The sequence below is a fragment of the Salvelinus fontinalis genome, chromosome 5 (genome assembly GCF_029448725.1).
Source record: "Salvelinus fontinalis isolate EN_2023a chromosome 5, ASM2944872v1, whole genome shotgun sequence".
Classification (NCBI taxonomy): domain Eukaryota; kingdom Metazoa; phylum Chordata; class Actinopteri; order Salmoniformes; family Salmonidae; genus Salvelinus; species Salvelinus fontinalis.
Genome location: NC_074669.1, coordinates 30666000 through 30692001, shown reverse-complemented (window position 1 = coordinate 30692001; position 26002 = coordinate 30666000). Strand labels below are relative to the sequence as shown.

Here is a 26002-nt window from a genome sequence, read left to right as displayed (position 1 = left end):
CTCAGTCGAATGTGGCGCACTGGGTTTATCATACTGTTTGTCAAAATGTGCAAGGGTCTACTGGTAGTGATTTGTTATCGACTGACTGCAAATAGGGAGAAGGAATGTTCCTCACAGTGCTGGCATGTACTGTACCTGTCAGGGGAGAACGACTGCCCCCTCTCATTGAAGCCGCTGAAGTTCAAGGCCAACCGCTATACTGCAGGCATTGTTTCCCCGTTATAGTGAATAGAAAAATGCCAATCTTCATGGTCAATCTTTGTGTGAATAAAACATTTTTTTTTCAAAGACAATCATGGTACAAATAATTAATTCCAATACACCAGATGTATGTTCTTGAACCTAATACTTTCAAATTGCAAACAGAAGTTATAAGGATAAGCCTGCAGTACCCCGGTCGGCCTTCAACTTGAGTTCCTCAATGAGAGGGGGCAGCACTGAGCTCGCCTGCAACGTCACTTCCTGGAGCAGCTCAAACTGCGCATGTTATGTCTCAATGAGATGTCTTCTTAACCGACATCATTTTGCTTCAATGCACTTTTGAGTCTTCACATAGGAATGAGTGGTGTCACCTGATCGATGGTTTGGTCCATTCATAGTACACACATAGCGTTTTCCCCTCAAGATCAGATGGGTTTGAGGAGCAAAATATGACCTACCTTTTGTCCACCTCAATGAGGTGTTGACTCCACATTCTTGTAAGAGGCAGAAGAATTCATTAAAGTCCTAGAGTAAAGCTTGTTCGAGCGAAAGGGTTGCACGTAGAAGAAGAAAAAGCCTCTGTTTGTGTCTGGGCGTCGGGGTGTGGACCAAAAACTAGTCAGCTCCAGGTAAAGAGAGGTAAAAAGCCTCTGTTTGTGTCTGGGCGTCGGGGTGTGGACCAAAAACTAGTCAGCTCCAGGTAAAGAGAGGTAAAAAGCCTCTGTTTGTGTCTGGGCGTCGGGGTGTGGACCAAAAACTAGTCAGCTCCAGGTAAAGAGAGGTAAAAAGCCTCTGTTTGTGTCTGGGCGTCGGGGTGTGGACCAAAAACTAGTCAGCTCCATGTAAAGAGAGGTAAAAAGCTATAGGTTTGGGTCTGGGAGTTGAGGTACAGTACTTACTGGACTGGGCAGTCCTGGCCTCAATAAGTTGGGTGTAGACGCCAAGACCCATCTCAGAGCGAGCAGCCAGGGAGAACATGTAGAGGGTGTCTGGCTTCAGACCCTCCACAGCATAGGACCCCGCTGGAGGGAAGGTCACATGGAGCTGAGGAAGAAAACAGGCACAATAGACATTAGTAAAAGTCTCAGAAGAGTCGAGAAAAAAGGACCCAGAAACAAATGTTGTCGGCACTAGCAAGATCGCTACTCTATTTCTGTGTATGTCTGTCACTAGAGGTTGTTCAAAAAGCACAATGAGAACTGTAGATGTTGTAATCCTCAAAGGTAATATGTAACACTTCCACATAAAAGGTACACAAAGTAGGAATTACATTTCGGATCCTATATTGCATTTGCAACATCTGAAATATCTTACAGAAAGTCCACTGACAGAGTAAAACATAACAGAAACATGAAATGTTTCATGGTACTACGAGACGGATTACACTATTCCTGGTGTAGGGGGATTGCATTATCAGTAAGGGTAGGATGTGCTGGCGACAGGTTTAAAGTTGTAATTTACCTTATTGCCAGAGTTAGCCTCCCAGTACATGAGCTCGTACTTGGTGATCTGGTCCTGGACAGGCCACAGCCACGACAACATGATGCGGGTGTCCAACTCTGCCTCTGCCTCGAAGCTAGATGGCTGGGCTGGTACTACAGGCAGAGAGAAAGAGAGAGAGAGAGACTTTACCTCTCAGGATACATAGGGGTTACGTCTTAATTCTGCCGCAGCATGCCCATGTGCACTCCTTCCCATCCATCTAAAAGCATTGGAATGTCTTACACCAGTTATTTTCTTTTAACCACAAAGGGAAGCACACGCTTTGGACAGAGGGGTTGATGACTTGGACTGGGACAAAGTGAATTACTCAGTGTGGAATCATATAGACTGCTGTAGAGTCTGTGGACGCGCCGTGAGACACAGGAGATGCGCTGCACTTTCGCATGAATCACTCTGTAATAGCGCTGAGACTACTGTTTCACAAGTACCAGCAATATACAGAACACCTTCGCGAGTGGCTCCTTTATAGCTTGAAAAGCTAGAGTACATCCACAGTACAAAGAAACCAATTCAGAAGACTGTTGCTGCACGGCAAAATAACCCAGTGGCACTGCATCACTTTATCACCTTTCTTCTCAAATGTGTCAGAAGAGGAGGAAACTGCAGAGTAGACACCTACTTTGTTTCTCGGAGGATACAGCACAGGAGATAATATGCCCTTGTGGATATGGATTGTCACTTAGTGAAAAGTGAAACCTCTACTTGGGAGACTTGAGCTTGAAGATTGTCCTACAGCAGAGGGTGGTTAAGGAGCTGAAACAGACCGAACACACAAAGTGCCTCCTGTTTCATACAGGGTCTACTTACCACCTAGGTAGTGTCCCTTCTTCATTGGTAGCAGTGGCCGCTCACCACTCCCCTGCTACACAAGTTGTACACTTACCACCTAGGTAGTGCACTAGGTACTGTCCCTCCTTCAGTGTCCACTCACCTCCCTGCTGGGTCTTGACCTGCAGTACATCAGACGGAGGTCCGTCCCCTACAGAGGTGAACCCCAGCACCCTGAGGCTGTAGGTGATATCTGTGGTCAACCCTGAGATGGTGGTCAGTCTGCTGTCATCGGTGTTATGCTTGTGCCACGCACTCAGCGGGGCTCCGAGGTCAGAGCTATAGTACACCCGGTAACTGAGGAGTGGGTTAGAAAATCAATCAATTAGCCAAGTTTACAAAATGGAACAATCATCAGACGAAGAGACCTGTTAAATCAACCTTTAGCTGTGTGACGTTTGCATATTCAGGCTTTATAAAGCATGTAGGCCATATAAAGAGTTTACAAAGGCTTCATTAAGACTTAAAAAGATATATTAATAGAATATCCTACCCTCTGATCTGTCCATTAGGCTCCTCGGGAGGCTCCCATTGGACCAGCATAGTGGATGCGCTGAGCATGCGAGCCTGTACAGCCAGCGGTGGAGAGGAGGGAGCCTGCTCACTGGTCCTGGTGTCCACGAGGCTGCTGGGAGGGCCACGCCCAATGTTGTTCACCGCCATGACGTGGAACTCGTACTCAGAGTAGGGGCTGAGCCCTCCGATGCTGTAGCGTGTGGTGGCTACTCCGTCGACCTAAAATATAGCGACATCATAGTAATATGGTCATTTAGCAGTCTATTTTTTCCAAAGTGACTTACAGAACTGTCAACATTGACCATGACACATACTGTACATTCAGCATATGTGGCCCATGCAGGAATAGAACCCACAACCATGTGAGAATGGAACCCACAGCCTTGGTGTTGCTAGCACCCACTGAGTCATTCAAACCATTGGAACGTACCTCCTGGAAGCCGTTGTCAGAGACCTTGGCCCGGTACTGGATGACGTAGTAGGACACAGGCTCAGGGTTCCCAGAGTCCCAGGTCAGAGTGACGCTGGTGGCTGTGGTCTCAGTCACAATCAGGGAGGTGGGGGGCTTGGGCAGGGCTGTCAGATAGACCATTGGGGAGGGAGAGAAATACACAGGTCATTGAAGCTCACAACCGCAAAACGATACATTTCTGTTTTAACAGACAATAAAGTATACTATTCCATTCTATTCTATTTTGTTCTATTCCATTATATTCTCTCATCCTTCGTCCAGTCCTGCTAACATAATACTACAAATAAAGACGTAAAAAAGGCTGAAAGTGCTCTATCTCACTAATGCAGGCCCCAGAGCTGTGAGCAGCAACAAGAGCGAAAAGAGCGAGAAGGACAGCACTCACATCCTATCAGTCAATCACTGTTCAGAGCCTGTCTCTTTCAGTCCCTCACCTGTCACTAGAGGGGCCAAGCCAGCCATGTTCATTATCTCTCAAAGCAAAGTGTCTCTCAACCAGTGTGACCATTCAGCGCTCTCTCTCTCTCTCTCTCTCTCTTTGTTGCTCTCTCTTTCTTTTTCTCTCACTCGCTATATATATACATATATAGAAAGCCCATTATTTCCTTCTTTGCTATCTAGGGCAAAACGTTCTCCTTCAATTAAGTTGAGAGTCAGAGTCTTGAATAGAGAGATGAATAGAGTAATGAGTCTTTTCTATTTTCGTTTTATTTACATATTGATCCAGAAAAACTAGTTCAGGGCTTGGAGCATGCCTTTGGCAAAAAGACAAATGTGTTCAATGTGAGGTAAATGAGTATCAATACAAAGTTATAATACTTAGGGAGTGTAAAGATACTGAAGAAGAGTTTTTGTTAGTCTTGAATAAATAACCAGCATAGAAAGCAGACTAAAGCAGACCGACTCAAAATCAATGTAAGACATGTAAAATGGAGTGAACTGAATGTATGTTATCTAGCTGGTTTTGTGCTAGGATTTCTTGATATGGTTTTATTTTCATATTTTACAATTATTTAACATTCTGTTGACTTGCAAGGTGAGTGGTGTGGTATATGGCCAATATACAGCAGCTAAGGGCTGTTCTTATGCATGACGCAACAGAGAATGCCTGGATACAACCCTTAGCCATGGCATATTGGCCATATACCACAAACCCCATAAGTGCCTTATTGCTATTATAAACTGCTTACAAATGTAATTCGAACTGTAAAAATATGTATTTTTGTCATACCCATGGTATACGGTCTGATATACCACAGCTTTCAGCCAATCAGCATTCAGGGCTCAAACCACCCAGTTTATAATACAGAATATAACATATAAGAGTATAATATGACTGTATTTTTTTCTGCACTCGCAGAGCATTTGAGTTTGAAACACTCAAGATGTAGGTCCATTCTGCAAAGAAAGTGATTATCTGTCCCGTTACCTCATGGTAATGGTAATGTACACACTCTCCCAGGTTTTCTTGTTTCCATCGTAAATGGAAAGAGGCTGCATTGTAATAACATTGTGCCTGAAAATGTTTGCTAAATCACTTTTGTGTTGTGCATTATTGTACTACTGTCAGAGTCCAAATGGATCTGCTAAAGTAAGAGGTGTAAAACAGGGAGAACCGCTCGCCTCCAGACGTCAGATGGTCATTAGGGATGAGACACTGCAACCGAGAGGTTTTAGAGAAAGAGATCAACCCTACAGCCCCCCCAAATTCCCAACGCCTTGGTTGACATCTGCTATTGACATCTGCTATTATTGCCTGCATCCCAAATGGCACGCTATTCCCTATATAGTGATTACTTTTGACCAGGGCCCATGGTGCCCTGGTCAAAAGTAGTGCACTATGTAGGAAAAAGGGTGGCATATGGGACATAAAATTATGCGTCATATCCAAAAAAGGCAAAAGAAGCTTGAAAAACTTTTGAAACCCTGACTGTATTGCTCTGAGTTTTGAGTGATGTTAAGTTAGAAGTTAGACTATTTTAGGGCCTATTATGCATGCATCACATATACAACGTTGCGGAATACTTATTCATCAGTAGGTGTGAGTCTGTAGAGAAGAGAGAGCCTCTCCCAGGACTTGAAAATATCCCACCATCTGTCAACACTGTGAGTGATATCATGAGTTAATTGGGGAGTTGTATTTTGCTTACACCTTAAAACCTTTCCTGCAGCAATTGGCCAGTAAGTTACGTTGATTTATATTAACGTACAGCTACCGTAATCCATTTCATGGTAATGCATTTTATAGTACCAAAAATGGCACTGTCATCTAATTTACAGTATATTATTGGAATTACGCATGCAGCGACATATTACCCAGAGTTCTTTGAAAGTTTTCATTTTTAAATGGACATTTTGGTCATTTAGCGGGCGCTCTTGTCCTTAACAACTTACAGTCAGTGCATTCAACCACGGTTGATTAAAGAAACACATCACAGTCATAGCAAGTAAAACGTTTCTATAATCGTTACTGAACATGTTGTTGTATTTAAGGATGCATTCGTCTTCAAAAGAATTGTAATTACAACAATACATCTTATGATATAATTCTAACTGTCTATGGAAAGTGCCAATGCAATAGTGAGATATTCACGTTAACTTAATGCCAGAGCGATGAAACAAAGTACAAGTGACTATTAAACTGAAGAAGAAAAAAAAAATCCTACAGTAATTACAAGGGATTAGAACAAGCAGGTTGGCTGTATGCATTTGCATATTATAGCATACTAATGAATACTGGGTGTTTTATATCACTTGTGCTTCTAGAGGCCTAAACATGATGCCAGAGCAATGAAACAAAGCACAAGTGACTATTAAACTGTAAAAAAAAAAAAAAAAAAAAAAATCCTACAGTAATTACAATGGATTAGAGCAAGCAGGTTGGCTGTATGCATTTGCATATTATAGCATACTAATGAATACTGGGTGTTAAATATCACTTGTACTTCTAGAGGCCTGAACAAAGGCTGCCAATCTGGCCATTATTACAGGGCTAAACAGATCAAATGGACATGGATAAATAGTCAACCATTAAAAGGTTTAAGACCCGCTACTACTCTGACCTGTTCCCTATATACATTTAATTGTTAGGGAACTACTACCATATATCACTTCAATTGGTACAGGACTCTCACTAACAGGCGAAACAAATATAGCCACTGACAAGGCACACCTTAAAATACAGAATGTTACTGAGCCAGCAATTATTTCTCTTCCCACAATATTTCTAAATGCACCATAATTTACAGTATGCTGCAGTAAATTAAAAGCAAAACATCAATACAGTATTTATTGTTGAATTAAACGGAAAATCCATTCAGCATTTGCTAATAGTGAATATTTAATTATTTATTACAGCATACCAGCTGATATTTGGTGTTTTATGTCACTTGCACTTTAGGCCTTAAGAACGGCTTCTAAACTGACAGTGACTACAGGGCAAAACAGATCAAAATGAAATTGCTAGCCGCTCAACCGTTAAAGATTTGAGACTTGCTGTCACTCTGATCTGTTCCATATATAAGTGCAATTGTTAGGGAACCACATGTCACTGAAATTGGTACAGCACTCTCAATGGTGCAACAAATATAGCCTTATGCAAGACATGCCTCAAAATATGTTAATGAATGAGAAACGTTACCACACACCCACATGTGGTCAAAAGGTTTTTGATGCTCCAAAAAAGCAAAATTGGTCCCGAATTCTGAATGACAGTAAATTATTGGCAGCAGTGCCAATAAGACACTGTAAAGTTTCAGGACAAGGTTGGTAGAATTTAGAAAAAATAGTACATTACTGTATTCTGTGGGGGTACAGCATTCTCACTCACGGGTGCAACAAATATAGCCTCTTACAAGGCACGCCTTAAATATGTTAATGAGCCAGAAACTTTTTCCTCGCCCAAAACATTTTCCACAAAATGCAACATAATTAATATTGTAAAACACATTTACAGTATTTTACTCTGCACTCTACAGTGTTTTACTGTTGAAATTACAGAAAGGGCTTACAGTGTGCTGTAAAACAAATAGTTTACTGTACATTCTACGGTAATCTACTGTATTCAGTTTATACAGCATCATATTGTTGATTAATACAGTAAGTTACTGATAAAATTACAAAAACGGATGACAGTGTACTTTATTATTTGTTTTTTGATAGTCATGTTGTGTTTTGTTAATATTACCATCGGGCCACATTCATTCAGAAAATATGTCTACATTACTAGAAGTAGTAGTGCTTTCCTCTTCAAAAATCTTTGAAATAACTGAGATTCTATTTAATAACTCTAGTGAATTAATGATTGATTAGACTGATAGGTATTTGAGCGTCACAAATGCTCTAATATTATGTGTTGTTTCAGCCAGTGCAAATAGTAATCCCTAGGAGAAGGAACTGACTTAATGTTCTCTCCATGTACTCAACTCACTAAACTCAGAGGATGTAGAGATGATATGAGAACTGATTTGGGTTTCAAGCATTCCACATGCAATGAACAAAGTAGTGAATTAAATGTTCAACTGAGTCTTTTGGCCAATTCGATTTGGAACCATTAGCATGTAGCTAAGACCCTTCCTTAAAAACAATAATAATAATACGTTGTGATGTTCATATTAGAAGCAGTGAGAAAGCCTACTGTATTTCCTGAAAGCAGGATCCCATTGTAATTGGAAAGTAAACACAAAACGCTTTCCTCGCTAGTTTGTCATAGTTAGGTTTTCAGGAAGGTAAAGTTTCCGCCATATTGAATTCTTGATGACAATATTAATGAACACGCTGGCATCTGCACTGTAAAAATAGAAAGTCTCATAACACCATGACTGTGTAATGAAACCATGAAAAGTAGAGAACCTAAGCTGACATTTTTTGGAGGGTGCTTCAATGTAAATCCAATGTAAGTGCTTTAAAACAGAAATGAAGTTGTCTGAAACACCCAAAGTAGTTCTTTAACCTGAAAATTGGGGGTTTAAGAGAGTGTTGTGAAAACACTTCTTTGGGTTTCAGTGCATGCATGTAAAAGTTAGCATCAAAACACAAACACCGTGTTTATCATACAATCAATGGTATTGAAATGCAAACTGTTTACAGCCTAAACATTGACTGATGATAAGGGCCTATGGAGAATATTTTTTGTGGAATTCCACCTTTATTTTTTCAATGCTTTATTTAGACAGATTAGAAACAGGAGGGGCAGTAAGATGATACATTTTGTTGGAATTGTATCTACTCAACCACACAGCCACACTGTTAGAAATAATTTTGGTGTGAATTTATAATAATAATTTAAAAAAAAAAACATATAGTGCTAGAACCGCTAAAGCAGTAATTTTGACTCCTCATGAATTATAATGTGTTATTACTCTGCCTTTTTTTAAGTCATGCCCCCCTCCATCTTTGACTTTTCCTAAATACATCCATATAACACACTGTTGTTGTTAGAATCTTAATATCACAAACAGAACTGGAGTTATAACCAGTTTAAGGAGGGAATGTCTTTTTTTTAAATGGTTTTCCCACATCCCCTCTCCTTCTCCCAACAGTAGAGCCTGCTCCGCTCCTTCTGTAGACAGTTGAAAGTGCAGTGCTCATCTGATAATCACCCCGATAATTGCCACGAAACTGAACCTAAACTATACCGAAACGAATTTCACACATATGACACCAGATTAAATAAATTAAGTCAAGTATGATGGGGTGAGTTGATGAACGAGGGGAAGCGAACAATGCATAATTATGTATTCATCAATTGTGAATGAAGAGCAAGGCAGGCCATTCTATTGCATTGATCCAGTCTAATTAAAATCTTTAAATGATTTGTACCCTATATCAGTCCACCAAACCAAAGCAGTCTTATCAGTCTACTCTGGCCTACTTGGAGTAGGTTACACAATGAGAGTGTGCGTAATTGTACATGCTGAACGACTTTCAATATCTGGCAAAATATCCACACCGGGCAGTAGGTGAGCGAGTGTCAGAGAATGTGGTGATGGGGCTTGTGGAACCTTACATTGGAAATGTCACCATGGACAATTTCTTAACTTCACTGTCATTGGTGAACAATTTGCTTGCAAAGAAAACACGTCTGTCCGGCACCATGAACAGCGTGAGACGGGAGCTCCCTCCCTCTGTGCAAAATAAGGCACCTGCACAGCAGTTGTACTCCACAATGGTGATGAAGAATGACAAGACAATGGGAACACAAAAAGAAAACCGGAGACAATTACATGCTACAAGCAAGCAAACGTATGTCAAAGTGGGTCAAGGAAGTTACGAAAACTGTTAGGACAAGGAATAATGGCTAAATAAAACCTAGCCGACACCATGTAAGCATGAGCTGACAATAATGGACAATTTTTGACTGCTGTTATATCGACACTTATATTCATTGTAATGCCATTATTACTTTTGTGCCGAGTTTGACTATTTATCAAGGCACTTGGCGCTGGTAATGATGTTTAGGCTACTGATGTTTTTTGGTCTTGGTGATTGGGGTATTACTATATTTTTTTGTCATTATTAAAATAAGCTGTTACCGTGTTCCAACACATATGTTTTCTGTTTTATAGTTGTAACAAAGGCACTCCACGAATAAAATTGACTGAACACTTGAATTTTGGCACATTTGTTTTGTTTTTACATATAGTCTACAGTAACATAAACTAATGTGTTATTTTAAATTAAATTAAAATCGTATTCTAATGTTGCCCAAGGCCTTCATAAACACAACCAAATTATATATATTTTTTTGCGATAGCATTTGAAATAGATCAATTACACTGTTAGAATGTTGCAGTCAGCAGGAATGGTGATTAGCTTGAAGAGGGGTCCATCAAAGCCCAGCGGTTCCAGTGTTAAAATAAATGAATGTAAGTCATGCAGAGCCCATGGTCTGGTGGTAACGCACCCGGCTTAGACCCATCACCCCTCTCCCCGCCAAAGACATGGGTTAAATTCCCCTCTCCAACCCTTCAATCTGTTTCTCCCACCTATCTGTATCCCCTCTGTTAAAATAACCCCCAAAAGGAATAAAAAACGTATGCAAGTCGTTTCAGTGATTTGGTCATTTCATTTTACCAAAATAATCTACTAATAAATCCAATTTAATATGTTGCTCAAAAATATATTTTATAAGGATAACCAAAGAGAGAGAAAATCAAGTGATTAAATGATTAATTGGAAGTCTTTCATTTTTATCACCTTGCATTTCATATCTTCCCATATGACTCTGCTTTTAGAGGATTGCGTGTAATTCATTTTAAGACTTTTTGATTCTTTCACACAATGCTGTATACATGTTTAAAGAAAGAAAAGTATATTTCTATATTAGTATTAAGCTTGTTGTGCCGTTAGATGTAATGGATCATGATTAATGAATACCATGCTCTTATAGTGCAGTCCAAGACATAGTGAGACATTTTTAACATGTCTATCTAATATTTATCTAAAATATCTCCTTTGCATGTTGATCTTGATCCAAATCCATCTATTGATTTTGGATGTTGACATGTTGATCTTGAATGAGGGCTACTTTGCTAGATACCACACATAGCTAATTCCCTGCATCCCAGGCTACGTGTGCCATTTTTAAATTGATGTAGTTCTGTCCTTGAGCTGTTCTTGTCTATTAATATTCTGTATTATGTCATGTTTCATGTTTTGTGTGGACCCCAGGAAGAGCAGCTCCCACCTTCGCAACAGCTACTGGGGATCCTAATAAAATACCAAATACCAGGCAAAACAAACACTCAAACTCCCACACCCCCTCTCTCACACTTCTCCCAGCCCTCTCACCTTTGACGGTGATCTGTGCAGTGGTCTCGATCATACCAAGCGACGATATCGCCACGCAGGTGTAGTTGGCAGACTGGCGAATGTTGGTGACCTCCAAAACATTCCTCCCAATGGGCATCTCTTCTTCCTTAGTCAGCTCTACCACCCCCATCATCCACTTGACGTAGGGCATGGGTGCTCCCACCGCCACGCACGTCAGGTTCACGCTGCCACCCGGCATCACCTCGTGGTTGTTGGGAGGGATGGAGAACCGGGGTGGCACACGCCTCACTGCAGGGGGAGAGCATAGGGGTGTGAGAGGCAGAAGAAGTGGAGGTATGATGGGAGACACTGCATGGGTGACTGGGATAGCTCAATACCTCAATGGTCAGGCCTGGCTGTTGCTGCAGGGTATACCGCTGTTCTCTGGGACAATAGAGGCCTATGGCAACTCTGCTATAGTTAGTTAGGGTGGGACCACATGTTATGTATCTATTACTCAACAGTGAAAAAGGACTTTCCTCCCCTTTCATGTTACATTTTCAAAAAAAATGCCTATGGTGGCCTATAAGGCTGGATTTCTCACGAGTGCCTTTGGATTTCCTTCTTTGGTATGCGGATTAAGACACACCTGGAGCGTATTACTGCTGTTAGTCTATAGCTTCCCTACCATATTCAGAGTAAGCTAGCTATCTAACACTCGTTTTGTGTCTAAGTGTGAGTGAATAGAAGAGGTTTCTTCTCCCTTGTTATCTACCATACACCATTAGAAATCCCCTTAAGTGCTGGGAAGTACTGCTCATTACGTCTGAATTAATGCTGCAATGCTACTCACTTTGCATGCATTAAATATACATAGCTCAATGGCATGGCAGCAAAAGTGCTCACACACACCCCTTGACTAGGAATGCTGAGAATGGTCACAAAATGTGTTTCACTAGTATAATTTAAGTTTAGAGTCTGAATATTCTGGCCGTGAGGGGCGTAGATTGTGTCTTACAGGGTTTTCACCATGTTGGTCTAACTAAATAGAAGGGGAGGGGAGATCTACGTGCCGTGTGAGTCAAACAGGGAGAGACGCAGAGGTTTATGACAGATCGGACCTTGTCCCCAGGCTCAAATTTCACATAAAGCCTGGTAACAGTGGCACTGTTTGGAATTTAGCTTGTGTGGATTTACTGAGTGACATGCTAATCAATTCAAATTCTGAGCGAAACACAACTTTGAGGCGTGGCTCTAAATTGAGGCGGGAGAGAGTTGTCACTAGTTAACACAGCCATAAAGTCATAAACCCTGCCTATTTTGGCAATTCATCTTCTTAAAATCTGATTTTAAACCTAATTCTAACATTCACCCTAACCTTAATCACACTGCCAACTGTACGCCTTACGCTAACCTTAAATTAACTTGACTTTGTGGCTGTGGAAGCTAGTGGAAACCTGACGCAGTATCTGTGCGCTAGAGATGTTGCCGATGACTATGACATGTCTCCCCTCTAACGCCCAGGAAGCTCAGATTCAAACTCCCATTAGACAGCTATGCAAGCGTTATAATGTCAAAGTACGTTCGATACGTTTCGCTGAGCAACTGTCTTCATTTACTCCGGTATGTACTTCCAAAATAGGTACCAATAGAAATGTACAAGCAACCCCAAAAAAATTGCTATTCGACACCTCCGATGTATAATTTTTGCCTGGCAGAGACGTCAGTCAGTTCAACGTCTATTCCACGTTAGTTCAATGTCATTTCATTAAAATTATGAGGAAACAACGTCGACTCAACCAGTGTACCAAGTGAGATGTATTGAGCTGTTGTAGACTTCCGACAAACAGGTCGGAAACACAGCAGGGTATAGCTAATGTTGTATAATTTGAGAGCGGTACTACTTTGAACAAATAAACTGAAAGAGGATGTATGCGCACATAATGTCTTCATTTGGCTCACTCAAGCACAGCAGTAAGTTAATTAGCTCCAACCAAGTGAGGAATCACTGTGATAAATGAATGTGTATTTGCATGGGCTCAGTCAGTCAGTGAGGAGAGGTGATAGATAGTCATGTTGGCTGTCGTCTCTGCAAAGACAAGAACCATCATTTACATTTTAGCAGACACTCTTATCCAGAGCATTTAGGGTTACCTGCCTTGCTCAAGGGCACAGAGAGTGTTCACCTAGCCAACTCGGGGAATCAAAGCAGCAACCTTTGGGTTACTGGCCCAACGCTCTTAACCGCTAGGCTACCTGCAAACTCTGTGATACAGATGGATGGCATTAACATGGGTTGCCACGGAGACGGACATCGCTTGAGCACGTGACATGGCCAACAGAGGGAAAAACAGAGGGAGGGAAGGAGGGAAGGAGGAGAGGAGGGTAAGAGACAAAGAGAGAGAGAGGGAGGGCGAGAGAGAGAGCGAGAGTGGTGAGACGAGGGGAGGGGGCTGGCTGTTCGAGGTTGGGTATAGGCCACAGTTATGTGCCATTCCGTGATTCCAATTTAAGGTGATCTCAGGTCAAAAACTAAGAAAGAGGAAAGTTTTTAAAAGTCGAAGTTGCCAAACTTTTAGATATATCAGGGTACCACTACTGCCAATCTCAGACTATATGACTGTATTTCTGTGACTATAACCTCACAGAGCAGAGGGTTGCAAATCGTTGTGCAGGTGAGGCATAGCAAGCAGCAAAAACCAGGCCTTGACGTTTCAATTCCCAGTTGATCTCCCAACACACACAGATGGTCTGCAGGATCTCACATTAAGCCACCCGCAAAATGATCCCCTTTCCGACAACGCTGAGACTCTTAATCATCAGTAAGATAACTAACGTTCCCATTTTTCTCTCTTTGCCCAGGAAAAATGCAAGGTTGCAGCCCAACAAAGAACCGCTCGCTGAGAAAGAGGTTGCGTCCCAAATGGCACCCTATGGGTTCTGGTCAAAAGTAATACACCATGTAGGGAATAGGGTGCCATTTGGGATGGAGCAGGATTTCATTTGGGATGCAAGGGGAGAACTCTGTAGCAGACCTCTGTTTTGTGCTTGAAGATAAAATAGAGGCAACATTATTCACATCACAACTCTTAAAATACTGTGTTTATCATCATGACTAAGAAATCACCTGCTTATTTCTTTACCACAGCAAAATGATGCAGGCAGGGTAGTAATGCAGTACTTACAGTATTCTAGGGCCCACCGGCCCTGCCTGGCTGACCAGCAGTTACATCGAAATACTGTAAATATCTCCAAACTGGTTTTGAAGCAAGCATGGCACCAAAACAGTTTTTTCTTCTTCTTCTAATACAAACATCTCAGTTTTTATGTGACTTGAATGGTGTATGGGCTGTGAGGTGAGGTTGCTACCCTCTTCTTCTCCCTTCTCTCTCTTCCTCCATCCTTTCACCCCCCCCCCCCCCCTGCAGTACTGTAGTCTACAGGAGGGCAACAAGAACTGAGGGACTTCAAGATACCCATAATGAACCACAGTTGGGGGTTATCTAACAAAATCACATTTTCATTTAGCCTGTGTCCTGAATATGGGCATTTGCAATCTTTCTCTACTGCAGTATTCACCTTACCTAAGCAGAGACTTAGATTTTTGCATTTCTTTTGCATGTTTTTTGTGTGTATTGTACGCATACTGTATGTGTGCCATGTGTACCATCTCTGCATGCACTAACCCTTATAAAAGTATGCGTGTGATTCATTCAAGTCAAGTAAATGCTGAGATTTTGAGATGTATATATCTGTTCCTCTGTAATCAAATTGAGGCCAATGGTCTACTAACTCTGAGCTTTTCAGAGGGAATTAACCAATGTGTTAGATTGGAGTCTGTGAGCTGTCAACGTGACATGCTGGACAGCGCAATGCAGGGCAGGAGGAATCATAACAAACCAACGTTAGTCACCGTGTACATTATTAGAAGGATGAGGAGGTTGGAGGTTACCCATGGATATGGAAAATGGTCACAGCGTGACATGATGGTTGTTGTTGATTGGCTGACTGAGTGAGGTTATAACAAGGGGTTATCTGAGTTATTATTGGCTATGGAGGACAAATGTTAAAGGTTAAAGATCACCAGGAAGTGGTGGAGGAGGGAGAACTCGTCATCGTCGTAGAAGCGAGTGACACTGTGGGGTATAGTCACTGGTTTCAAGTGAACAGTTTTAGTATCAGAGGAAGTAGTATCAGCAGAAGCAACATGAGAAGCTGGCAGTAATAATGCAGACACACACTTATCTTCATTGGCATGCCACAGAGAAAGAGGGGGAAGAGAAAGGATTTGGGATTGGAAAAAGAAAAGGTAGGGATTTGGAGCTGAGGGGGGTAGGCGTGGAGGGGGGGGGGGTGGAAGCACAATCGTGGTTGCACACAGATTTTAGGCACACAAATATTGTCTAGCAAGGCATGCAGCAGCCCAGGCACAAGGTAAGCAAAGCATCAAGCTAATTACTAGCTAGCTACAGAGCAGCTATGATCATGATGAGGCTGTGGAAAATCTCCCTGGTCTTTGCGATAGAATCTGTGCTTGAAATTCAGTATTCGACTAAGGGACCTTACAGATAATTGTATGTGTGGGGTACGGAGATTGGGGAGTCATTCAAAAATCAAGTTAACCACTATTATTGCACTCAGACTGAGTCCATGCATATTATCATGTGATTTGCTAAAGGCCCAGTGCTGTCAGAATTCTGTTTTGCCCGTGCTTTTTACCACATTGTAACACGGCTGATGAAACTAACACTGTAAAAGTGTGAAAACATTTCCTGATAGTTTCTGGTTGAAAATACAAGCAGAACCTTCTAATCAGCAGGATTGCATGGGCGGGAGTTTCGACTTTCCATGGGGACATCTCCGTGAGGTATATTGGTTAATAGACCAATAACAAAGAGAGTTCAAAACCTCTCTGCCAATAACAGCTAGTTTTCAGTTTTCCCCTCACCACTCAGATGACTCCCAGACAGTCCTAGCAAAATAATTTTTTGTTGCTAAAAAGCAATTTTTGCCCATTTGAATAGAAATCTATTATATTAAGGTACTTAATTGTTATCAATAAATTATTTGATATTGATACAAAATGACTGCAACATTTTCCCTCCTGAACTTATTTAGGCTTGCCATGACAAATGGGCTGAATACTTTTTGACTCAAGACATTTCTAAAAACAAAATTCCACTTTGACATTATTGGGTATTATTTGTAGGTCAGTGACACAAAATCTCAATATAATCCATGTTATATTCAAGCTGTCACACAACAGAATGTGGAAACAGTAAAGGGGTGTGAATACTTTCTGAAGGCAATGTAAGTTAATATTTCTCACATTTCTCACAGAGAGGAAAGCAATCAGTTCACTATCTTAAACGTAGTCCTTTTTTTAGAGAAAAGACATGAGACTGTCTGGGATTAATGGGAGGTTAATTGTCAGGGGGCACAGACCTCCATTTTAGAAAGTGCCTTGCTGATGTGTGAGTTGGCTGGAAGTTTGGGTAGCTGAGACGGTTTTTATCCGTCTCTCCCACAGAGAGACACCTTCTCAGCTCAGCAATTTAACCCTAGAGGCGCCAACATATCTTTGCTTAAAAGTGACAAATTGGTAATGATTGCAAAGTACACTGCCACTGCCACACACCCCAGGGGCCAAATCTGGGCTGGCTCCATATCTACAATACCATTCAAAAGTTTGGACACACCTACTAGTTCAAGGGATTATCTTTATTTTTACTATTTTCTACATTGTAGAATAATACTGGAGACATCAAAACTATAAAATAACTAATATGGAATCATGTAGTAACCAAAAAATGTTTTAAAAAATCTAAATATACTTTACATTTGAGATTCTTCAAAAAATTTGATTCTTCGAATGAATTTATCCTCTACAGCAGAGGTAACTCTGGGTCTTCCTTTCCTGTGGCGGTCCTCATGAGAGCCAATTTCTGTATACCACCCCTACCTTGTCACAACACAACTGATTGGCTTAAACGCATTAAGAAGGAAATAACTTCCACAATTAAAACACAACAGGAGGGTTAGAGACATGAAGGTCAGTCAATACGGAAAAGTTCAAGAACTTTGAAAGTATTTCAAGTGTAGTCGAAAAAATCATCAAGCGCTATGATGAAACTGGCTCTCATGAGGACCGCCACAGGAAAGGAAGACCCCAGAGTTACCTCTGCTCCAGAGGATAAGTTCATTAGAGTTAACTGCACCTCAAATTGCAGCCCAAATAAATGCTTTACAGAGTTCAAGTATCAGACATCAACTGTTCAGAGGAGACTCTGTGAATCAGGCCTTCATGGTCGAATTGCTGCAAAGAAACCATTACTAAAGGACACCAACAATAAGAAGAGACTTGCTTGGGCCAAGAAACACAAGCAGTGGAAATCTCTCTTTTGGTCTGAAGAGTCCAAATTTGAGATTCATGGTTCCAACCGCCAAGTCTTTGTGAGATGCAGAGTAGGTGAACTGCATGTGTGGTTCCCACCGTGATGTATGGAGGAGAAGGTGTGATGGTGTGGGGGTGCTTTGCTGGTTACACTGTCTCTGATTTTTTTTTAAATCAAGGCACACTAGATCGGCATGGCTAACACAGCATTAGTGGGACTATCAGTTGTTTTTCAATAGGACAATGACCCAACACATCTCCAGGCTGTGTAATGGCTATTTGACCAAGAAGGAGAGTGATGGAGTGCTGGAACAGATGACATGGCCTCCCCAATCACCCAACCTCAACCCAATTGAGATGGTTTGGGATGACAAAAGCAGCCAACAAGTGCTCAGCATATGTTGGAACTCCTTCAAGACTGTTGGAAAAGCATTCCAGGTGACGCTGGTTGAGAGAATGCAAAGAGGTTGCAAAGCTGTCCTCAGGGCAAAGGGTGACTACTGTGACGACCCTCCCACTCTGTCTGCCGTATTCTGTCTCTTTGCTCTTGTTTTCCTTAGTAGGATGTCAGTGGGCGGAGCCGGGAGGGTCGTTAGTGAAATGAGACACACCTGGGCTCGGGTGTGTCCCAGGATGAATATACCTCTTCCCCATTCATTGGGGAGACTCTCTCCATGCAGACACACATTTTGGTTGTGGCATTTTTGTGGCTGTTTTGGGTTGTTTTCGTTGGCACCTTTCAACACCCCTCATTATCACATTCATGTACGCAAACACTCACTTACACTACTGATTACTGACTACACACACCGTTGTTAATTATATTTAGTTTCCTTTAGTTAACAAATATAATTTGTTATTCCTTATCTCCACGTTGTCTCCCTTTTTGTTACGAACTTTGTGCCGGTTCGTGACACTACCTTGAAGAACATAAAATCGAAATATATTTGGATTTGTTTAACACTTTTTTGGTTACTACATGATTCCATATGTATTATTTCATAATTTTCATGTCTTCACTATTATTCTACAATATAGAAAATAGTAAAAATAAAGAAAAACCCTTGAATGAGTAAGTTTGTCCAAACCTTTGACTAGTACTGTACCCCTGTGCCAAATGTTGTGTTTTTATCACAAAGTGCACTATTGAATCAAAACGTTCAGCTTCGCACCACTAGTAAAAGAAAGATTGTATTTCATTCCTCCATTAAAAACAGAGAAAACATGGTAAATTGTTTGCTTGACAAAGTCCTACATTTGTGAAGGATGAAAAAAAAAGTTTTGAAATTATTACATTTTTGACTCAGAATCGACCCCTGTTGTTTGGGGTTACGCTTGAAAAGATGAACTGGAAAAAACTACTGAAAAACACACTGGGTCTTTAAACAGATTTGTTTGTTTTATTCTCATCCTCTTCTCCGCAGTCTCTCCCTCTCTGTTCACTGCTCTCATTGTTCTATGAACTAAATCTGGAATCCTGCACTGAATGTTGAATCGAAAAATAAACAATCAAAGCTGCTTTAGCCTGATTAAATATTGAAAACTCAAAAGGCTTTTCACTGTTAACCAGGATAACACAACATCTTCTACTAAATAGGATAATCGTTCCAGGGTGGTGGGAAAAATTTGAACTTTTATGTAAATAGTACTGATCTCTTAAGCTTCATGCAACATTCCGATATCTGTTCCCTGAACCCAGACGTAAAATACCTAAAAGACAATGAGAAACCACTGTTGCTGAAGAACAATGATGATGCATTGCATCAGAGAAATCTCAGTGAAAAAAATACGCTTCTCATTTTCATAAACCATGGGAATAACCAAGGCTGCAATTCATTCTAATGGTAGCTTATTGTTACTCCCAAGATGACAAAGACATCTAGATCCAACTACTATTCATGATTAATTGATCACAATGCCTCTGTTTTCTCTAAGATCGTATGGTGGAGAGCTATGCTACCAGCTGATGTTGATATACTGTGTGAGAGTCGAGTCAAGGTAAGGTAAGATGAGAGTTGTGCAGTCAGCTAGACTGGGACCATCGCGAGTCCATGTGGCAACACAGATGCGAGGGCTCAGGCTCACAATGAAATGACACCCTAGTCCCTATATAGTGCCACACTTTTGACCAGAGCCCTTGAGGCGCTGACCAAAAGTATTGCATTTTATAAGGAATAGGGTGCCAATTGGACACAGCCATGGTTGGACGGACACAGTGTGAACATAGAGGATGATGGGATGTAATAGACACGCCCTAGGTGATGTGAGGATCACCTAAGGAAGTGGGCAAGGATGATACCTAACAGACTGAAGCTGACAGGGAAGACCCATCCATGCCAGACATATTCAAAGACCTATAACGATGTAGATGGTGGAGGGTTTAGGGTGGAGGCAAGCAGCATAGCAGTGGTAGAGAGGGTAGCAGTAGAGATGGGTTGGAGATGCACAGTGGAGGTTCAGGTTGGTAGAGGCAGGAAGGTTCCTGGGAGGCCCATCAGGCCGGGACGGGCCCGTGGCACCCAGCATGATGCTGGGGGCGCTGCCAGGCTCCAGCCCACCGGGCCTTGGCATACCCTGGGGTATCAAAGGAGGAGCAGGAAGGTAAAGAGTGAAAAAAACCAACCTTCTCGTTGATCTGAGAGGATTTGGTGAGGTTTGGATTGTTTTATGGATGGCGAAGTGCGATGATGATGGGGGAGTAAAGAGAAAAGAGAAAAACCAACAAGAGAGAAAAAGGTAGAGGAGGAAGAAGACAAGGAAAAACAGAGAGAGTAAAACAGGAACATTTTCCACTTATCCATAATAGAGAGAGTGAGGAAAACACTATGGAGACAAAGGCCAGTGCACTGATGGCCACACGCCAAAAACACACACATAGCAACATCTCAAACAGTACAGACATAAATATAAACATACACACGCACACCCCCCCCCCCACCCCCACACACACGTACTCCTCTCTGTTCCTGACTACTCTCATGTTCTCTAAGCCCTTCCCTTCAGACCCATCGGCTGCTGCCTGTGTATTAAGATGCCATTAGACAGTCAGAGAATCTACGTCCCAAATGGCACCCTATTTCCTATATATCGCACCCTTATGGGCCCTGGTCAAAAGTAGTGCACTATAAAAGGAATAGGGTGCCATTTGGGTCGCAGCCATCCTCCCTGGCTGACAAGCGGACTTCATTATGCACACAAAGCAGATACTGTTCTGCTGTTAGCTAAGGCAGCCACATTTATTCTGTCCATTGACACCTTCTTAGCAGAGCCACTGAGAATAGCAGAGACAGAGAGGCTGGATGTGAATACAAACATCAAACATGGCCGTCACTGGCTCTGGACTAGTCATACACTCAGAGTTATTGACTCGCACACAAAATGGCCTGACCACGGAGTTGTACACCGACAACAGAGAGAGCTCTGTGCATCACTCACTCAATGTTGAGGCAATGGCCTTATACCACTGTTGTGTGCTGACAGAATTAATCAAATGGGTCACAGTGGTGAAGTCTTTAACCAGTATGAGTGATTGTGGCATTCATGATGTCCTACACATTATGTCCCATGGGCACAGTCCTATACCTACATGAGCAGAGTATAGAGCATCTAAAGAGTCTATACATTCTAGATGTGGTTCCTTTGTATTAAAGCTTGTTTCTAATCTTGATCTCTGCATGCGCACACACGCGCGCACATACACTCACACACACTACACAAAGACAAATAAAAGCAGACACACATACGTACACAAGTTTCAGAGAAACTCAGAAAACCCCAAGACACATGAAACCTTGGGTGACACTTGGGAAGACATGGGAAAGCACACAGACAATGGTAGAATTATTATTTTTATAGCAGGATAAGCATTTGTGTAATGGACACTCCCATATACAGTCTGTGTATATGATATAACACAGCAAGGGACATGGAGCCAGTGCCAAGGACACGCCACACACAGAGTGAGGATCAGAAAGCAAAAGCTGAGATAGACACACAAGAGAAAAGGAAGAAGTACAAATATAGGAAAAGAAGAGAGAGAGGAAATCTCTCACTCTCTCTCTCTAGCAACAGAGAGAGCGCTTTCAGGCACCATAATTTGCTAAGGAAATTACACCACTGGTAGAGTGGTGTAATACCTGGAGAGATAGAGGTTAGACCCATTCAGACAAGAACACATTGTACAGAAACAGAACAACCCAGTGTTACATTATACAGAAACAGACATTTGTAAGAAAACGTATAGGAAAGAAGCTGGTAGTCTTGACCTTGATGACTTCAGTTGTAGGTTTAGTAGAGTGATATTTCAGCACAGTGCATAAAAGGGTTTTTCTTTTTCAAATGATGTTCACCAGTATAGTAAAACTCCATGGCAACGCATTATGGACTGAGAGTTTTCAGTGAAAAATAATCGTAAAGAATATTTCACAGTGTAAAAAACACTTGAAAATACTCTTTCAGTTCTCAAAGGCAATTCCTCTCCGGAGTGAGATGTAATGTACTCTATTTGTGAGAAATTGATGCAGGCATGGGTGGTGAGAAATACTGCAGGATTTTAACACATATGCATACACCTACACACATACTGCAGGATGGTAACATGCACATGTGCACACACACACAAATACTCACACACACTTATAGACCACCAAAAATTCTGAAATCTCCATCCCTAACTACAACATTTTCAGACAAGATAGAACGGCCAAAGGGGGCGGTGTTGCAATCTACTGCAGAGATAGCCTGCAGAGTTCTGTCCTACTATCCAGGTCTGTACCCAAACAGATTGAACTTCTACTTTTAAAAATCCACCGCTCTAAAAACAAGTCTCTCACCGTTGCTGCCTGCTATAGACCACCCTCTGCCCCCAGTTGTGCTCTGGACACCATATGTGAACTGATTGCCCCCCATCTATCTTCAAAGCTCGTGCTGCTAGGCGACCTAAACTGGAACATGCTTAACACCACAGCCATCCTACAATCTAAGCTTGATGCCCTCAATCTCACACAAATTATAAATGAACCTACCAGGTACCACCCCAAAGCCGTAAACACGGGCACCCTCACAGATATCATCCTAACCAACTTCCCCTCTAAATACACCTCTGCTGTTTTCAACCAAGATCTCAGCGATCACTGCCTCATTGCCTGCATCCGTAATGGGTCAGCGGTCAAACGACCTCCACTCATCACTGTCAAACGCTCCCTAAAAAATTTCAGCGAGCAAGCCTTTCTAATCGACCTGGCCCGGGTATCCTGGAAGGAAATTGACCTCATCCCATCAGTAGAGAATGCCTGGTTATTTTTTTTAAATGCCTTCCTCACCATCTTAAATAAGCATGACCCATTCAAGAAATTTAGAACCAGGAACATATATAGCCCTTGATTCTCTCCAGACCTGACTGCCCTTGAGCAACACAAAAACATCCTATGGCGTTCTGCATTAGCATCGAACAGCCCCCGTGATATGCAACTTTTCAGGGAAGCTAGAAACGAATATACACAGGCAGATAGAAAAGCCAAGGCTAGCTTTTTCAAGCAGAAATTTGCTTCCTGCAACACAAACTCAAAAAGGTTCTGTGACACTGTAAAGTCCATGGAGAATAAGAACACCTCCTCCCAGCACTGAGGATAGGAAACACTGTCACCACCGATAAATCCACTATAATTGAGAATTTCAATAAGCATTTTTCTACGGCTGGCCATGCTTTCCACCTGGCTACCCCTACCCCGGTCAACAGCACTGCACCCCCCACAGCAACTTCGCCCAAGCCTTACCCATTTCTCCTTCTCCCAAATCCAGTCAGCTGATGTTCTGAAAGAGCTGCAAAATCTGAACCCCTACAAATCAGCCGGGCTAGACAATCTGGACCCTTTCTTTCTAAAAAATATCTGCCGAAATTGTTGCAACCCCTATTACTAGCCTGTTCAACCTCTCTTTCGTGTCGTCTGAGATTCCCAAAGATTGGAAAGCAGCTGCGGTCATCCCCCTCTTCAAAGGGGGGGACACTCTTGACCCAAACTGCCACAGCCCTATATCTATCCTACCCTGCCTTTCTAAGGTCTTTGAAAGCCAAGTCAACAAACAGATTACCGACCATTTTGAATCCCACCGTACCTTCGACGCTATGCAATCTGGTTTCAGAGCTGGTCATGGGTGCACTTCAGCCACACTCAAGGTCCTAAACAATATCATAACCGCCATCGATAAGAAACAATACTGTGCAGCTGTATTCATTGACCTGGCCAAGGCTTTTGACTCTGTCAATCACCACATCCTAATCGGCAGACTCGATAGCCTTGGTTCCTCAATATGATTGCCACGCCTGGTTCACCAACTACTTCTCTGATAGAGTTCAGTCTGTCAAATCGGAGGGCCTGTTGTCCGAGCCTCTGGCAATCTCTATGGGGGTGTCACAGGGTTCAATTCTTGGACCGACTCTCTTCTCTGTATACATCAATGATGTCACTCTTGCTGCTGGTGAGTCTCGGATCCACCTCTACGCAGAAGACACCATTCTGTATACTTCTGGCCCTTTGGACACTGTGTTAACAACCCTCCAGACGAGCTTCAATGCCATACAACTCTCCTTCCGTGGCCTCCAATTGCTCTTAAATACAAGTAAAACTAAATGCATGCTCTTCAACCGATTCCTGCCTGCACCTGCCCGCCTGTCCAACATCACTACTCTGGACGGTTCTGACTTAGAATATGTGGACAACTACAAATACCTAGGTGTCTAGTTAGACTGTAAACTCTCCTTCCAGACTCACATCAAACATCCCCAATCCAAAGTTAAATCTAGAATTGGCTTCCTATTTCGCAACAAAGCATCCTTCACTCATGCTGCCAAACATACCCTTGTAAAACTGACCATCCTACCAATCCTCAACTTCGGCGATGTCATTTACAATACCCTACTCAATAAATTGGATGCTGTCTATCACAGTGCCATCCATTTTGTCACCAAAGCCCCATATACTACCCACCACTGCGACCTGTACGCTCTCGTTGGCTGGCCCTCGCTTCATACTCGTCGCCAAACCCACTGGCTCCAGGTCATCTACAAGACCCTGCTAGGTAAAGTCCCCCCTTATCTCACCTCGCTGGGCATCATAGCAGCACCCACTTGTAGTACGCGCTCCAGCAGGTAAATCTCTCTGGTCACCCCCAAAACCAATTCCTCCTTTGGCCGCCTCTCCTTCCTGTACTCTGCTGCCAATGACTGGAACGTACTACAAAAATCTCTGAAACTAGAAACACTTATCTCCCTCACTAGCTTTAAGCACCAGCTGTCAGAGCAGCTCACAGATTACTGCACCTGTACATAGCCCATCTATAATTTAGCCCAAACAACTACCTCTCCCCCTACTGTATTTATTTATTCATTAATTTTGCTCCTTTGCACCACATTATCTATCTCTCTGCTTTGCACATTCTTCCACTGCAAATCTACCATTCCAGTGTTTTTACTTGCTATATTGTATTTACTTCGCCACCATGGCCTTTTTTTGCCTTTACCTCCCTTATCTCACCTCATTTGCTCACATTGTATATAGACTTATTTTTCTACTGTATTATTGACTGTATGTTTGTTTTACTCCATGTGTAACTCTGTGTTGTTGTACGTGTCGAACTGCTTTGCTTTATCTTGGCCAGGTTGCAGTTGTGAATGAGAACTTGTGCTCAACTTGCCTACCTGGTTAAATAAAGGTAAAATAAAAAAATACAAAATAAAAATAGTCCACACAGAAGCAAACAAGTACACAATATCTTACTCTGTCACTGGGCAGGTGCAGGCTGATTACAGAACACTTATACATATATATATATTAAATGCCATTCATCAACCGGACCATTTATAAAACTGAATTCCCTCTGCCACTTGGTCTGAGTTAAGGGGTGCGTCTCAAATGACACCCCATTCCCTATACAGTGCACACATTTTAACCAGGGCTCTGGTCAAAAGTAGTGCACTACATAGAGAATAGGGTGTAGATAACATGGTGCCATTTGGGATGCAACTAAGATCAAATGGGAGCCCAGCACCAAGAGAATGACAGATATCTCTTCTATGTATCTTTTCTAAGAGTTTTTCCTCACATTCATTTTTATCACTGAATGGGTCATGTATGTATTCATCTGGGAGAATTTACGACCTGGGCTGACAGAGGCAGTTAACAGGTTTACACCTCCAGAGGATGTTTCCTCTCTGTAAGTCAGAGTTCAACCATGGGACAATTTACCCAGAAGGCCTGCACTACAGTGCAGGTTGGTCATCACTAGTTACAACAAAGTAATAATTATGGCTAAATCCCTCTTATTTATACAATTTATTT

General features: G+C 42.1%; 1 protein-coding gene across 12 annotated transcripts in view; it reads right to left on the bottom strand.

The window, feature by feature from the left end:
* The window catches only part of ptprfa (protein tyrosine phosphatase receptor type Fa), a gene marked incomplete in the record, with an annotated part of 430527 nt that overhangs the window by 107276 nt on the left and 297249 nt on the right, over positions 1-26002 (bottom strand). For 7 of the 12 annotated variants that reach the window (XM_055923142.1, XM_055923138.1, XM_055923140.1 and 4 more), the window contains 7 exon segments: positions 1101-1245; positions 1663-1796; positions 2636-2829; positions 3026-3267; positions 3479-3624; positions 11312-11581; positions 20290-20301. In XM_055923142.1, coding sequence (XP_055779117.1) covers positions 1101-1245; positions 1663-1796; positions 2636-2829; positions 3026-3267; positions 3479-3624; positions 11312-11581; positions 20290-20301 — 1143 coding nt within the window. 12 annotated transcript variants of the gene reach the window in all.